At 38.3% G+C, this 16,448-nt stretch overlaps 1 protein-coding gene and 1 pseudogene across 1 annotated transcript; both read right to left on the bottom strand.

Moving 5' to 3' along the window:
* Nucleotides 1-877: 877 nt before the first annotated feature.
* Nucleotides 878-4,260, bottom strand: LOC140012915 (uncharacterized). The gene is made up of 2 exons (XM_072061465.1): nucleotides 3,614-4,260; nucleotides 878-3,513 (listed from the first exon to the last, which is right to left on the bottom strand). Exon 2 carries the CDS (start codon nucleotides 3,511-3,513, stop codon nucleotides 1,204-1,206), a length of 2,310 nt encoding a protein of 769 aa, XP_071917566.1. The 5' UTR covers nucleotides 3,614-4,260; the 3' UTR covers nucleotides 878-1,203.
* Nucleotides 4,261-13,485: 9,225 nt separating this feature from the next.
* Nucleotides 13,486-15,849, bottom strand: LOC113703938 (subtilisin-like protease; annotated as a pseudogene).
* Nucleotides 15,850-16,448: the final 599 nt, after the last annotated feature.

Genomic DNA, 16,448 nt, shown 5'->3' on the forward strand with positions numbered 1-16,448 from the left:
ATGGGAATTGGAATCGAAATAGAGAATTAGAATTGGATTCAACGGGAGATTTACTACTGATACCCCACAGAATACCGATTTCAATTCCAGTTCAATTCCAATTCTTGCAAGAAACCGAAGACAAGCTCAAGTGATAAGTGCTAGTTTTCTGCTGATGACAAAGAACAAAAAACCCGTCAAGTTTCAGGCAGCATCTCATTCAGTCACACTTTTTGCCGAACTAAATATCCGGGTAACGCCTGCCTAAATGACCCCACCACCTGACGACTAATTCCTACAACTTTAACGTAAATAACAAGAAAAGTTAAAAAGACACTCGTCAAAATGAAACTTCCACGTTTAGAAGCAAAAAAACAGACGACAATTGCAGAGCAAAAAAACACTCTGATGTCAATCTAAAGAATTTCTAGTAACTAGAATACAAATGCGGCATCATGAATCACTCCAGTTTAATGTTCAATTTTGACGTAAGCATACAAGGTAAAGCAAAACGCACTAGACCATCTCCCCAAGTTCTACATGCCACCTTTCTGAGTTTTTAGCAAAAACAGCAGTCAAGATCAGGATCATTCACAGGCAAACGCAAGATTTTGATCATAAGAAACATGGCACTAAACGATTTGAAAAACACATGGACAGGGGAGGAAGATGGGTTCCAGAAACGTATACAAACGAGATGATCTTAAAGGTCTTCACATCATAACTAAATATGACTAACTGGACTAGTTTAAAAAACAAGAAATGGTAATAACTCTCCAACCAAGTGCATGTTAGCCACAGCACCTTGGTTTGTTTTTCCGCATCTAATATCATGGTTCTTAGCAGACATGGGATGGATGATCCCTGCCATCAGGAAAGGGCCAGAGAAAGCACTACATAGCCACTCAAAAACTAATTACTAGTAATATATCAAGATACACAGGAGCAAGATTTCGAATTACTCTAACAAGACTACTAAACTTGCAGTTAGGAGTTTCTCCATCAGGAGAGACAATCAGTCTAGAAGATAGACTACATTGCAATACACAGAGATACGCAAGCAAGAACATAGTACAATAATTAACTACAACATAGGAGGACAATAATTAACTACTACATAGGAGGTGGTACCATTTCAGTTCAGAATTTTATTGCCTCGATATCTAAGAGTAGAGTTAGTTGCAATGCTGCAGCAATCTTCTTGCTTAACAATACTGAAATTTCTCAGCACTTCCAAACTGAGGCTGACAAGAGCTCACGCCGCTGCCAAGACAACACCAATGATGCTTGGCGCTTCTCTACGTGAAATCCTCGAACTTGGCTCCTCTTGACAACACACTCAGCTTGGGTTTCAGCAAAATTACTGATTGGTACTGATGAAAACCCCGCAGAAGCAAAGAGATTTGTCCAGGGCGGAATTTGGTTCGGTGATTGCAGTCTGCCAAACACAATGCTTTCAACTGTAGGCTGAATAAGGAACCTCTCAATCTTGTTAACAGCATCTGAAGCCATGTTAGCAGCATCAACTGAGTCCAGGAATACTTCATAGTACTGGAGAGCATTAAGCAGGTGATGGGACGGAGGAAGTTCAAACCTTTCACACCCATGATCCAACATTATCACAATTTTAGGTGAAAGCTGCTTGATAAAGCAGAGCAGTGAAGGTAGTATAGTCGGTCGACTAGAAACAGACCACAAAGGAAAGTTTACAGCAATCGTATCACTCTCGGACGACCTGAATGAAGATGCTGAATAACCACTTGGGTCAAAAGAGTCAAAATTCACCACCTCAAGCTCGAATTTTATACCAAGATCATTAGCAAAATGCGTTAGACTTTCATGCATAAGGCTAATCTCAACCGAATGGTAGGCTGAAGGAGAAGCAAAGGCAGTAATCTTCAGAGAAGTTGCCCCTCTATTTTTCCTGGGAAGCTCTTGCATAAAAGAAGACCACTGAGCACCGCAACCAATATCAAAGTCTATAATGTGAATATTTGCTGCATCATCAAGGGCTTCAAGAAGGGCCTGATTGGAGGTAAAATTCTTGAATTGGATAAGCGGTGAAACTTCAGAGAGCATTTTATAAGCCCCCATCTTGAAAATACCATCCAATGGTGTAGGAATCCTCAGAGAAGGCGAGATAGCTCTGTTAGGCAAAAGCAGAAGCAACTGTAGAGCCTCCTTGAAGTAAAAAGCAGCCCTTTGAAAAGGTTTTACTGCAGGAGAGAGCTGGTGATTGAGCCGCGCCAATATCCCTTGCGCGTGTGAGAAATTTCCGGCCAGAACTAACTCTGTGGCCTTATAAAGCTGGTCATAAACAACCTGCTGCTGGTGGCGTGCAACTAGTAAATTGCCATTCCCCTCAGCCACCTCCTGCTTGGGCACAATAAATGGCTTCTGCTGGGGATTGCTGGAAGGAAGCGAATTCAACTGTTGTCCCAACCCAAATTGAAGCTCCTGTTGCTTTCTGAGCAGAAGGTTGGGATCCGGATCAAGAAGTGGGACTTTAGGGATCTGAGAGCTTGCAGCTGGGTTCAAAATCCCCAAATTCTGCCTCTTCGGTTGAGGCTGGTCTTGATTGGTACAAGACAACAATGAATTCAAAAGATTCAGATTTGGAGCATTCTGAAATTGAGGAGTACTAATCATAACATGAGGCATAAAATTAGGAGACTTCTGCTCAGGGATGGTGGCAAACTGAAGCTGCTGTTGGTGAGCAACATTTACACCATCAGGCATACCAAGTGAACTGTTGGGTGGTAATGGAAATAGATTTTGAGAATTCCCATTTTTGTTGTTCGAGTTTAAAGAGCTTGGGACAGAGCCGAATTTTCCGTTGTTACTATCAAAAGAATTCCCAGAACCAGAAAGGCCTAAAGGAGAAGAACTTAAGGTTGGCAACACATTACCATTGTTGGCTGTACAACCACCTGTGGCCAAGGCCTCAAATCCAGAACTCTGATCAATACCGCCAACACCCACATTGCTCTCGATCTCACTTGAGTTTCCGCCTTGTAATAACTGCTTCAAGCTGAAAGAAGGGTCCTCAATGTCGCCAGCAATCCACCTGATAAGAGACTGGTCTTGGCCTGTCGATTCACATAAAAAAGTCTCCCAATCTTCCAATCCAAGATTGTATCTTTCTGGCCCATCTTGGCTCAGCTCCAGGCCAGCCGGAAGCTCAGTCACCCATTCCTCCTTTACGCCACCACCTTCTCCGTTGGTGGCGGAGGCGGTGGTAATGGGGTCCAGCGGTGCGGCTCCTTTCAGGGTGTTTCTGTGAGAACCTACCACCAGGTTGGGTGTATTTTCACTGGTGCCGCCACCATTTGTGCCACCAAAAGAGGAAGAAAGAGTGGATGTCGAAGTTGAAGGGCTAGGACTCCGGGTGTCCAGCACAGAAATGGGCTCATTGCTTGTAAAGTTTCCATCTTTCTTGCACTTTGCTTCAGCTGAGGAGATTGAAGAAGCAAAACAACCAACTTCCAGCACCCCTTTTGTTTGCAAGTTAGTATTATACTGCATTCCTAGCATCTGCAAAACCAAAAAAATGAACCCAAACAGATTAAAACCAGAGGCTGCACAAATTCGAAGGAGGAGGAACAAGGAAAAAATACGAGCATTTTCAGCTTGCCTGTGGCTTCAAGATGGGATTTTTCTCACTTCCGTGACGATTTGAGCAAGGATATGAAGCAGTTGAATTTTTCTTTCGAGGAGAAATTCAAAGCAACCATCAATCCTTACAAAAATCCATTAGACCAAAGAGATGAACTTGTTTCTTCCACCAGATTTTTCTCTTTCTTTTGAGCTCCATATCACCATTTCAGCCCCATACCCATACCCTTTGGCTTGTTTTTTTCCCCCCTCTCTTTCCCTCCTCTTTTCTTTCTTTTTCCCTCTCCTCTCCACCCTTTCTCAGTTTTCTTCCCTTCACTCTAGACTCTAGGCCATAGGCTCTATAGACTGGGACAGACTGCTTTATTTTTTATTTTTTCTCTCCTCTCCCCTTTTTTTTCTTTTAAATTTTCTTGTCCTACTGTACAATCCCTCTTATTGTCGCAGCAGCACAGAGTACCCGTCACTGCTCTGCAATGGATGCGTGCATCATGAAAAAGGCAATAAAGTGGCCCTCCTCCTCTCTCCTCTTTCCTCCCCTCCCTCTAGTCCCTATCCCCACCCAAAATACACACACCGGACTCTCTCCTTCTTTGTTTCTTTCCCTGTTATTTTGCCGAGTCTTTTTTTTTTTTTTGTTTTTTTTTTCCATAGTGACTGTATGGGGATTTATTACCCTGGTTTGGGACTTGGGAGGGGACACCAATTTGTTGTCCCAGTGAGTAAACTCGCTGTAAGTGTCTTTCACTTATTTTAGAAGGATTAAATGACGACCCTTTCTTTTTTCTCTGATTGCAGGGCCAAGGGCCAACCGGCCCACTGTCGTCTGGGTCCAACCATCCTCCTATGTCATCATCATATTTGACCACCAAAAATATTTTCTCTTTTTTTTTTTTCAATTTTTTTGTCCCAGACTTATCAGCAGATTTTTTGGCCGTGGTGACATTCATTGATTTCTTGAAAAAATGTATCTTTCATTTCTTTGCTCATTTCTTTTTAATTTTGGCTGGCAAAATGTGAAGTATTTATCAATTATCATGGACAAAGAGAAAAGAGTAACGAAATGAGAGTATTTATTAATTATCAATTTTTTTCCTTTTTATCAATTATCATTGCATACAAAATTACTAGATAGTACTGATCATGAACCACATACTTCTGCGTTATAAAATCAAACTTGGACCGACTCTATAAATATCTTTAAAAACCTGGAAAAGTAAAATACTACAAATCAATTGTGGTGGAATTATACTCAAAAGAATATATGTTCAAAAAATAAGTAACCAACGTTCTGCGTTTCACACAGCCCAATTTGCTTAGGAGAACTGAAAAATGAAAAAGAGACCATCGCACTAATGTGATTCGATATATTATTTTATTTATTGCAATTATCGAGATTTATGTGTCTTTTCTAAAGATTAAATCATGTAGTGACAGTTTATTTCAACCTATTTGCTACTAATCATGTGATTTTGGTAAGATATGAAGACAAAAATATTTGGGCCACGATACAGAAAAGTTGTAGGCAGAATATTACAAGCCATAAGTTGGTTCGAGCCATAATTGCACATTCAAGTGCCCCGCCAACACAAATTAATTCAATTAATAAGAACGAATTATTTTCTCATAAAAAAGTTGTGTACTCAAATTTCGCTATCGACGGGAAAATTCTATTGATAGGCGATTTATAAGAGCTCTATGATCCCGCAAGCATGTCTAGACCTGTAATAGTGGTCGACTCACCTAAACTTTTTGGATTAATTTTTTCTACAATAACAGTGCATACACTATCAGCGTTAGATGAATGCTAATTATACAAAATTTGAATTTGAAATTTAATTTTTGTACACATGTCATGAATCTAATGATAATAGTGTTTATACTGTCAATATATATAAGATTTATTCAAATTTTTTTTATCCAAAAAAAAAAATTCAAGTGTCCAAACAACGTGACATATTCATTGCTATCCATTTTTTAAAATTATTTTTGGTAGAGTACAGGATGGAAATACATCGGATTTCCTAATTGAAGTTTATTAATTAATAAAACAAAAACACACAAATTTTAACAAGAGTTATAAAAAAAAATCCCAGCATCGTCTTTGCGTCCTCGAAGGATTCAGCGCAGCAGCGGTCATTGTCGCAGCAATGACACGTGGCAACGTGTAATTGGAGGATTTGAACGCGCAGAGATAAAGGAGCGTTGGTCAATGAAGGTCAATTGGTTGAGGCCGCGAAAGCAAATAAATGGCGGCGAGGTCGGGGGTGACTCACTTGTAAGTGTTACTGTTGATTGGGTTTACCGCCTCCTTTTTTCACTTTTTTAAAAGCTACTGTCCTGCTGCTGGAAAGGTGTGATAATAAAAAAAAAAGATTTTTTTTAAAAAAGCAGTAAAATAAAAGTACTGCGGGGGGGCGATGATTTGCTTCACTTTGGAAAAGCTGAAGAGGCTTTTTATCCAATGGATTGTTGCTTGAGGTCTTTTTGGTCCAACAGACATCTTATCTTACACCACTAAATCTTGGATCCACTAATCTTAGAAGTGGATTAATTGTAAGTTCTAAGTAACCCCCAACTAATCATCATTTCCAACTAGCTTGAGCATTTAGGAAATAAGCAGGAGACAAAATTCAGACAGATAGAAAGAGCTCGAGACATTTATGATCTTGAAATGAAGACCACAAACCACGCCAATTCCCAGCACATTATTTGATTTGAATGACAATTTGGACATCAAATCTTGTGTTATCTCATACTCCCTCCCTTTTTTTATAACTGACGTTTAAGAAATTTGCTCTTAAGTACTTTTATCTGTCGTTTTATTATCCCCATGCAGCATTAATTATTTTTTCACAATTTTACCCTTTTATCTCTCTTTTCATAATTGGTGGGAGTTAGTTTGCATTGCTTTTGGCCTAGTAAAACAGCACCATTTAATACTCTAGTGAGAGAAAACATGGGTGAATTGGACAATTAATAAGGGTACAAAAGGAAAGTAGTGTATAGATTTAAACAATGAAAAACTTTTCTTAATTGGTGTGCAAAACCTTAAACGTCAGTTATAAAAAAAGGGAGGGAGTAAGATTTAAGACGTGGAAACATAATAATAATAATGTTTTCATTGCTTTGCAAACATGCGAGTTGATTCAACCCAAATTGATACTTACAAAAGTCACACAAGTCCACCCTTTTTAAGTACGTTGTTTGAGTTATAGGTTCAATAGCTTATTAGAACGAGAATAATTTTGGTATACATTAAAAGAACTTGTTTTGAAGATTAATTATGCTAATCCATGCCACTTGCTTGAACTATTTAATGTAGCATTTATTGGTAGGTATGATCTTTACTTATTTTAGTAAGGTTCATTTTTTCTTTGTCTGTGATTTTCTTCTACGTAAGTACCATGCAGATGTTGCTCGAACAAAATTGGTTTCTTTGCATAATTAAATTTTTTAAAATAATATTTCGCTTCTATCATAAATACATTTTTCAACCCACTCATATTTTTTATATTTTTAACTATCATTTTATTTCACATATGTCACATCATAAAAACATTACAATAATCATTTCAAATAATATTCTGTCCAAACTCAAAGTTTTGATCAACCGTTAGAATTTACTTGGAATATTTAATGTAGTCTTATAGTACAAATTCGGTCTCATTTAGAACTCTGGTCTTATAAAATGATGGCCACCTTCAACTTCAAGAATGAAGACGGACTAAGGACGTGCCTGGAAACTTCAAGGGATTCACGGACAACTGAACTAACCGGTTGGAGCTGCGCAAATCTCAAGCTCTGAGATTGGGGGTTAGTTAGTACAGTAGCTTTTTCTAAACGACAGACATTTGAGTTAAAGCTTAAAAATGAAAATCATGTTGTCTGACTCTTGTCTCCCCCTTTTTACTGCGAAAATTTTCATCACTGTTGCGTTGCGTTGCGTTGGGGGCTTTCCTTTGCATAATTCTTGTAGGCAAAACAAATTTCGTATGCATGCGCTTTTTTTTTATTTTTTTTTTATAACTCCCTCCCGATTATTTATCTCATTTTGGTTCCTTATAGCTTTTTTCTTTCTCTGTTGGTACATGTCCTTACTGCAACTGAAGCTTCGTACATGAATCATTTATTGTTTTCACTCACACATCATCTTAAAAATAGAATTGAAAACAACATTATGGAGCGAATAAAGAACGCAGTTAGGAGACATATCTTTCATTGTATATTTGATGGTATGGCTATGAAGTGTGAAATTCAGTATAGCATTTGCATATTTGATCAGCTCTTGGACTACTGGTCACCACAAAAGATTTAGGTCTTGTTGGAAAAGTAAAAATTTATTATATTTTTTGTGAACATATTTTTCAATCATATTTTTATCTTACATATATCAAATCGCTACAATAATTTTTTTACAAAAAAATCAGAAAAATGTAACTCAAACATGACCTTAAATTTTTGTGGAGTGAGAGATCAACGGTTCAAAATAGGAGTAGGAGCAGAGTAGATGTAGATGTTGCTGATTGACAAAAAAATTATATATATATATATTTTGCATGTTTGATCAGTTTTGACGTCCATTAAGCATGCCAACAACACCGGTAAGAGAAAATTCATTGAACACCAAAAAGAATTAGAAAGAGTGGGGAAAAGAACAAGAGAGGTCATGGTCTTGATTAAGAAAATGAGGACTAAATAAATTCGGAATCAGGATTTGATTTACGACTTTCACTGGGCAGGTTAGGCTATTGTTAGTTTAAAGCTGTTCATTTATGTCGTTGACGGAAACACTTTATAGTAAATTAAGAAAACCCCCTTTAGTTTTGGTCTTTTTAATAGGAAGAGAACTACTAATAAAACAATAGCATCTTGTAGTCGAAGCGTAAGTTCTGCTACCAAACATTATTGTTGGCAGTCGAGACAAACTAAACTGTTTTGCAATTCTTCTAGTTAAGATTCCAGTACAAATAAACTGCCAGGATCACTATTCATGACCACTAATTTTGATAAAATAATTTGGCCGAAAGTGTAATATGCTCTCTCACATGCATTTACAGGATGGGCAAATGGATCGTGCATTTACAGCAGCTACACTAGTTATTTGTTGTTATTGCTGCACTATCGGTTTTGTTCTTCCTTATTATTGACGTCGGTCTTATTTAGATTGCTATTTTTAAAATTTTTTTTTCATAACTATATTTCTCAATTATCTTTTTTTATCTCATGTATATTGAATTGTTACAGTACAATTTTTTTTTATAAAAACTCTAAAAAATAACAATCCAAACGATCTAGCAGAATATCAAGTAATTAAATTACTAGTATTTGTTAGAATAGTCAAATTGCAAGTAGAAAAAAGTAAAAGTCTACTATAGTAATACTACTATCTAGCAATTGCTTTCGTATTTACTAAAGAAACAAACGCAAAGCGACCAAAAAAAAGAAAAAAACTATCTCTGTTTCTAAAAACCGAGGTACATCTCGATCCCAACATTTAGTTGATTACTATAAAGAGAACTAAACTTTCATTGCAAAACTATCAACTAACTCCGTTTCTGCGAAGCAATCTACAAACCATTCCACCAAAATATAGAAAAACATATGATGATTACATAACATCGTGCACCATCACACTGAAAAAATTTACTAGCCAAGTGTTTGTGTATAACAATCTATTTGCAGTTCCGGAGGTCAGTGAGTACAATTGTTCTTGAAATAGTATTTATTACTATTAAAACAATATGAAATTCTGGATATGATATAGAGTTGACATCACTATATAAGCTTTAGTTGCCAATAGTGTTGCCACCAAGAACTCCATGAAACCAATATCTACTCCCATTTCGAAATGTATTTGGTAGACTTGGTCTAAGTTTTATATCCCGTTTATCACATGGTTTAGTAAGAAGCTCTTACAAGTTATGATTTGAGATTAATATTCCACAACTTTAAGTTGATTTTAAGGTTGACTTCTCGAACCACACCTGATATTCTAGGAAAATATCTCAATGATTTTGTGTCCATTGTTTCTAGACGAGAATTTAAATTGAGAAACAATAATAATAGATCATCAAACAAAGAGGGCCGATAGGGAGGCCAACAGGTTGCAATGACAAATAAGAGGTGTGGTGTCTCCCTGTCCATACATTACAAATTTTTATTAGAAATTTAGGTGTTGGTGCATGAGAGAATTAAGAGAAGGGGACATGCTTAGGTGAAGAACCAGTTGTTTAGGAAAACCAATCAATGATTTGGATTTTTGGACATGTCCCAATGCCGGTTTTATTTATCCAAGTCCCATGTGATGCCTAACAAACTCCTCTCCCAAGTCCCAACCCTAATAAGAAATGGGAATGGTGGCCAACTTATTGACTTCCTTATAGTTTTTCAGATGTAAAATTAAACGTCCCGTGACTGGTTACTGTAATTAGCTTTATTCAAGCTTGTTTCTTCCTTCCCCTGTCGAGTGCTTTGTAAACTCCTACCTTGGCAAGGGAGATTGGAATAGCTTTTAAACTGCTTACAAAATTTTTAATCTTTCTTTTCGGTTGTTTTCTTCATATGTGGACCAACTTACATACATGTTGCAGTTTGTTCCTGTGGGAACTTTTCAAATGGTTCATTTTTTAAGAGAGAAATGTATGGTATCATAACATACATGTGCTTTTCTCTCTTCACAAGCTAGATACTTAAACATCAAAAAAAACTTAAAGCTAGCTTTTGATTTCTTCCGACTAACAACAAAAACATGGAGATTAATGAAATTAAGGTTGCCTTTCATTCATTCATTCTAGTTGGACAATTTTGTAGAAGGTATTAATTTCAGACTATGAAAAACGTACACGAATTTATGCTATCTGCGTGGAGCCCCCATCCAATGTAGTTTAAGCTTCCGAATTTCACGATTGTCTGGTCATGTATTATGTTCTAGTATTCATTACCGACCAGCACCATTAGTTTTTTTGGAAATAGTAGTATTTCTTAGACCTCGGACCGTAGAGATAGACTCAAAGTGGAATAACTGGTAGCCTATGAACAGGATTTACATATTGAGAGTTGTATTGCAGCCACTCGTGGTGGTGTCACAACTCACAACTGTTGTTACATTGTTACATAGTTTGGAATAGACTCGTAGATTTAGGAGGATGATTTGATTAGAATTCACCAAAGAGAAAGTGGCTTTGGCTAATATGCTAGTACATGGCAAAAGAAGCAGTCTCAGCATCAATTTGATAAGCACATATGTACTACAATTTCTTGCTTTTTGTTATTGTGTTTTCTCTGATGTAAGAGTGCCTCTCGTAGTCACAGGGAGGGTCCTGCCAAAATTAGGCAATGCCCGTTTGAGTGTAAGTTACATTATATACTGTCCATGCTGTTCGTTCAAAACCTGAGATGGATATTTCTCTCTCTCTCTTCGGGCCGAAAGTATTATGATTATGAGTTGGGATGTTTTGTACTTTTCGGGGATAATCAGGTTTGCTAATTATACTAGCATATGTTAGTGTCCAAAAAAGATAATTAATGCATCAAGAAGAACATTTTCTTGACCAAATATCGCGGTAATCTGCTTTAACCTTTACTTGTTTCCATTCATGACCGTCCTTTGGCTACTTACACATGAAACTTTCCTTTTTCGGTTGGGATCTTCGGAACCTGACTTTTTCAAGGCATTAACCAATTTCCAAGGAAAAGGAACTTCGAACTGAGTATCACTTGCAAAGACTGGTAATAAAGCTCAGTCAAGTCTTGCAGCAGCAACTGGATCACGGAAGCTTTAGAATTGGTGAAGAAAATCCACCTTAATCATGCTTTAAAAGCTTGACCATCCCACTTAAATCCTTTTTACGGGGTAAAAGTTGGAGTAGATCAGGTTGTGGTTCTTTACAGGTCGGATTGCTTAAAGCTTTACTTGATGGAGGCATGCATGGTATCCAATATTATACAACGATTTATTTGATTGGCCCTCCAGATTGCAAATTCATCCTTCAAATGTCTGAGTCTGACAAATATCATCTTGACAATAACTGCAGTGCTTGACTCAAATAGTAAACTATTCAATACTCATTTGTGCACTTTATGAATGCTATCTATCTCAAGTCCCCTTCACTTTGAAAATTTCCACAATGATTTTTATCCAAGCTTGTCTTTTTTTTTTTTGGGCTTGAGATTTTAAGGCTAAATACGTTACCATAAGTTACACCCCTCATGTCTTTAAGCAAGAAAGTTTTTACAACCTCAAGTAGAATTTTGTTTGTGTGTTGATGTGGGGGGGGGGGGGGGGGGAGTAATAACCAGTTGCAATTGGAAACTGATTTTAGCGAGTATTTGAATGTTTGCCTCTTCACCAAAAGTGGCTTTTTTTTTTCGACTTAGTAGCTCTTTTATCTTCCACATTAAATTAACTGATCTTTTCCAAAAAAAAAAAAAAAGTAACTGTCTTCTTGCATTATATCAGTTGTAAGATTGTATCAATTGTCTTCTTGCATTATATGGACCATTCGTGATTTTTTTGGTGTTTTTTTGGGGTAAGAGATGGGAATCCTTGATTTTTGTTGTCGCATTTGAGGATAAAAGTTTGAAGTTAATTTTGCACCTAAATACAGTATTAGGATTTAGGATATATGACTGTGAGTAGTGATCTAGGGAAAATTGGCCAAGTAACAATTAATTTAATCGAACGTTCGTTTTCAATTTTTGACCAAAAAAGAAGAGAAGAAAAGGTATATATATTGGATACAACTTTCACATAGGTAGGATTTTATTCCCCCAAACAAATATCTCTGAGTAAACGGGATCAAGGAGAGAGCCACTATTGGTCGGGGGTTCATTTCATGTTTCTCCAAACAAGTTTAAATTCTTTTTAAGCCCATTGAATCGAACCATTCCCGTTACATGAAACACGGCCACTTTCACATGGTTTTAGCCCATTCTTCAGAGGTGTGCTTGCTACGACAATTCGTGTGGGATTCCTTCAACTCGCCGAAGAGGGCCATTAAGGACACAAGGGACTAGGATCCAAGGAAGCAAATGCCACGAGTTGAGGATCTTGTTGCATGATTTTCATGTCTTTTTCCCTTAAAGTGATCGGCTCTTCTATCCCATCACTTGTTTGTCAGCATTGCAGTACCCCGATGCACGACCATCTTTGTTTGCTTTCTCCATCCAGAGCCAGATCACCATCAGAAGTTCCCAGCACTGCAACAACTGGTAACAGCAACAAAATCGACCCTTGAACATAATTGACGCCATCATTGTTGCAATCAATGCGTAGATGATCCTTCGACATTCCTGGAAAATGCATAAAAAGTTTGATAATGTTTCTGATGGAGATTTCTTTAGTAGCGTGGTGGAGTTGTTTGACACAGACTATATCTACTTCCGCTTCCTTGCTTGCTTTCATGGGCCTTGTTCCTGTCATTTCTGCCGAGTAAAAACAGGACATTTTGGCTTGACAGTTTCGTGATATCTGGAGCTGAAATTGTCAAATACACACAATTCTCTTCGTTCCCTTTATCTCAGCCGAGGTGTGAGCATGAATACAGAGTAAAACACTCACATTTGGGCTTATAAATTGGCCCCCGAGATATTCTTCTTACATCTTGGATCGATTTCTCTACTATATGATTTCCCTTCAATGCAGTCAAATCACAAGATAACCTATGCATGATATTGATGTATGTTCTCGCACTGTATGCTCTTACTTGTCGTCAAGCTAATTTTGGATACATGATTTGATATTCACGCTAAGTCTGTTGTTGAAAGTTGAAACTTGAGAGCGGAAAATATGATATACGCATTTTAGTCTAAGCTATTAGTTAATTACGTTATGTTAAGGAGCGGCAATTTCAGGTTCATGCATCAAGTGAAATGCATGCAAGCAATAAAGATTATTAACTTTTCAAGACAATCAATGTCATTCCAGTGATACATGGAAAACTAATTACACAGTATTGGTAACCTGCTCAGATTGTTCGAGAGCTATAAATTCTTTGTCATAACTCGTATCTGCAGCTAATAAGACAGCAATTGGGCTTCTAACCCTGTGCTCAGATATCCATGTAATTGCTCCCTGGACAAAAAAGGACTTGTTGGATGACATGGTTGTTCTTCGAAAAGTTATTTGATAGGTCATCTGCTGATCCAACTCTGTGAACTTAAGTACCTCAGGCTGAACAGATACTTCAACCCCTGGAATTTCCTCTATTTCAACATGATAAGAAGAAACGGCAATCCCAACATTTGTCACTATCCTTGAATACGTCTGAGTAGTATTCTGAGGAAGTTGAATCGCAAATGAAGGATAATTAAGCTGTGCTTCTGGTATACTGGAGACAGTGGAACATGTAACTGGCTTACCCACAATTGTCCTAACGTTTTGGTCTGAGTAGCCCAGGCCACATAGATAAGGAATATAATCATTAGGTTGGATGTCATACACTAGCCCAGGGTCAAGAGCTCTTGAAGCATTGACTTGGCCAGCGCCAATCATGAATATGTCAGCAGGCACCCTCCTCTCATCTATGATTGGGCTACTAGTGACATTGGTGAAGTTGGCTGTAGTCATGATAGCTGATTTAATAGCAGCTGGTGACCATCGTGGATGTGCATTTTTTATCAAGGCTGCAATGCCACTGAGATGGGGACATGCCATTGAGGTGCCAGAGATCACGTTGAAATTTGATTTTTTTGTTGTCTTGTCCTCGACAGATTCACTCCATGCCGCAAGAATGTTAACACCTGGGCCAATAATGTCAGGCTTCAAGATGCCAGGGCTTGCATTGAGGAGAATGCTGCTGCTGCAGGAGCATCTTTTACTCCTATAATTGTCCCTTTGAATTGTATAGTTGCTTTAGGGGTAGATGTCGAATTTATGTAAGCTTTGATAGCTTGTCCATCAGCAAAACTCACTTGTGTTGCAGGAAGAACATGAACTTCAGCAGAAGTCGTATATCCTGAGCTTTGCTGGTTCATAAGAATCATTGCAGCGCCCCCAGCATCTCTCACTGTTTCTCCTGTTTCCACTCCAAAGCCATCACAAAGTACTATTTTCGCTTTAACATCAATATTGTCCAGTGATCCTTTTTCACTTGCAGCAAATGGGTCACCATTCATGCCTGGATACACCAAGGGTAGCAATGTTGTTTGGAAATCCTTGGGTTGGAAAAAAGACTGTCCATCAAATTCCTGATTGTTCCCTAGTACGGCTGTAGCTCTTACATCCCTGTCCGTTGTGCTAGCACCAACTGTCAGGATCCAAGGTGCTCCATTTCTCAAGGACTGGTATAATGGACCATAGTTGCCTGCAGAACAGCTCACAAAAACTCTATTTCGAATTGCACCAAAAGCCCCAATAGCAATTTCGTCCTATAATAATGAAATGGGGAAATCAAAACCAAGCGAAAGAGAGAGAACGTGAACGCCTTCCAACACAGCAGCATCAATTGCGGCTAAGACATCAGCTGAACGACATCCATGTCTGGAACAAGCGTAGATGGTCAAGTGAGCATGAGGGGCCATGCCAACAGCTGTACCATTGGCATTGTCATACACATTGGCATTTGCCACAAAATTTCCTGCTGCTGTGCTTGCAGTATGAGTGCCATGCCCAACCTCATCAAATGGCAGCCCAGGCCTGTCTCTAATGAAACTCCTCAGACCAATTAGCTTGTTATTACATGGCGGATTTCCATATTCGCATCGCCCTTTCCATTCAGGTGGCGGAGGTGGCATGTCCTCATCACTGAAAGACGGATGGTCAGGTGTAATTCCTGTGTCTATGACACCTATAATCACACCTTTTCCCTGGTTTGCATCAGACCACCCGCCAACCTTCTTATGCAGCCCCAAGAAGTCAGGGCTGTGGGTTGTTTGCAGGGCCAAGAGCGCTTCAGGTCTAGCAGACAGAAAACCTTTTTTCTTCTCCATTTCTTTTACCTCTTCAGCTGATAATCTGGCTGCAAAACCACTAACAACTTTGCGATACGAATAAACCATGCGCAATGCATCATTCAACCCTGTGGTAGGATTTACTGGCAAGAATGAATAGTACCAGCTTTCCAAGTCTTCTAACTTGGAAGAATGAGGATCAGCTGGCAAACTTACATGGACAATATACGTTTCTAAATTTTTCTGCCCAATTATGGTAGAATTTATTGGTGTAGTTTGAAATGGTATGGCTTTTGTTTCCTGAAAAAAGTGTGAAGAGAAACTAAGCATGAAAATAAAAGAGAACAGCAGAACACAAGCCATGGTTGTTTGGCTCATTACTGATGAAATAATGTCTATATATGGAGCGTGTTTCTCTGGGGTGGAAACTGCAGCAAGTAGCAAAGATTACAGAAGGAAGAAAGGAGGCGTAGCATAGCTGCTTCTTGCATAAGACGGCAATGTATTTTGCATATCTCGAATTGGGAATGGGAATCATCCCAAAGCGGCGTTGATAGAAATGTTACATCAGCAGTAATTGTTGAGTAAGTTAGTTAGAAGTAATCTTCTGGTTTCTTGTTTCGTCTATGAGTGGGATGGATTGGTGACAATATCTGTCCAGGAGGCTGCCCTATTAGAGCACTCAAGTTCTCAGAGAAATTATGGTGGATGCATGTCTAACCGAATATGAGAAACTGTTATGGCAACCGTTACTTATAAATGCATCATCATGTATTTGTTTTCATGCATTTTAATTGCAATAGTTGCACAAGTTTTAAAGAGTTGTACCAGACTCTGAATATATATGAGAGTTTTCTTCAAATTCAGAAGAAACAAAAAGAAGAGGGCATTTTGGGTGGATGGGACAGCAAACCAATTTCTCGATTGAAAGATTTCTCCAAGGATGAGTTGACGTGCACATT

This window comes from Coffea arabica, chromosome 8e (genome assembly GCF_036785885.1).
Source record: "Coffea arabica cultivar ET-39 chromosome 8e, Coffea Arabica ET-39 HiFi, whole genome shotgun sequence".
Lineage (NCBI taxonomy): Eukaryota > Viridiplantae > Streptophyta > Magnoliopsida > Gentianales > Rubiaceae > Coffea > Coffea arabica.

Bases quoted from the DNA above. Each gene is read 5' to 3' on its own strand.
- LOC140012915 (XM_072061465.1), bottom strand. From the start codon at position 3,513: ATGCTAGGAATGCAGTATAATACTAACTTGCAAACAAAAGGGGTGCTG.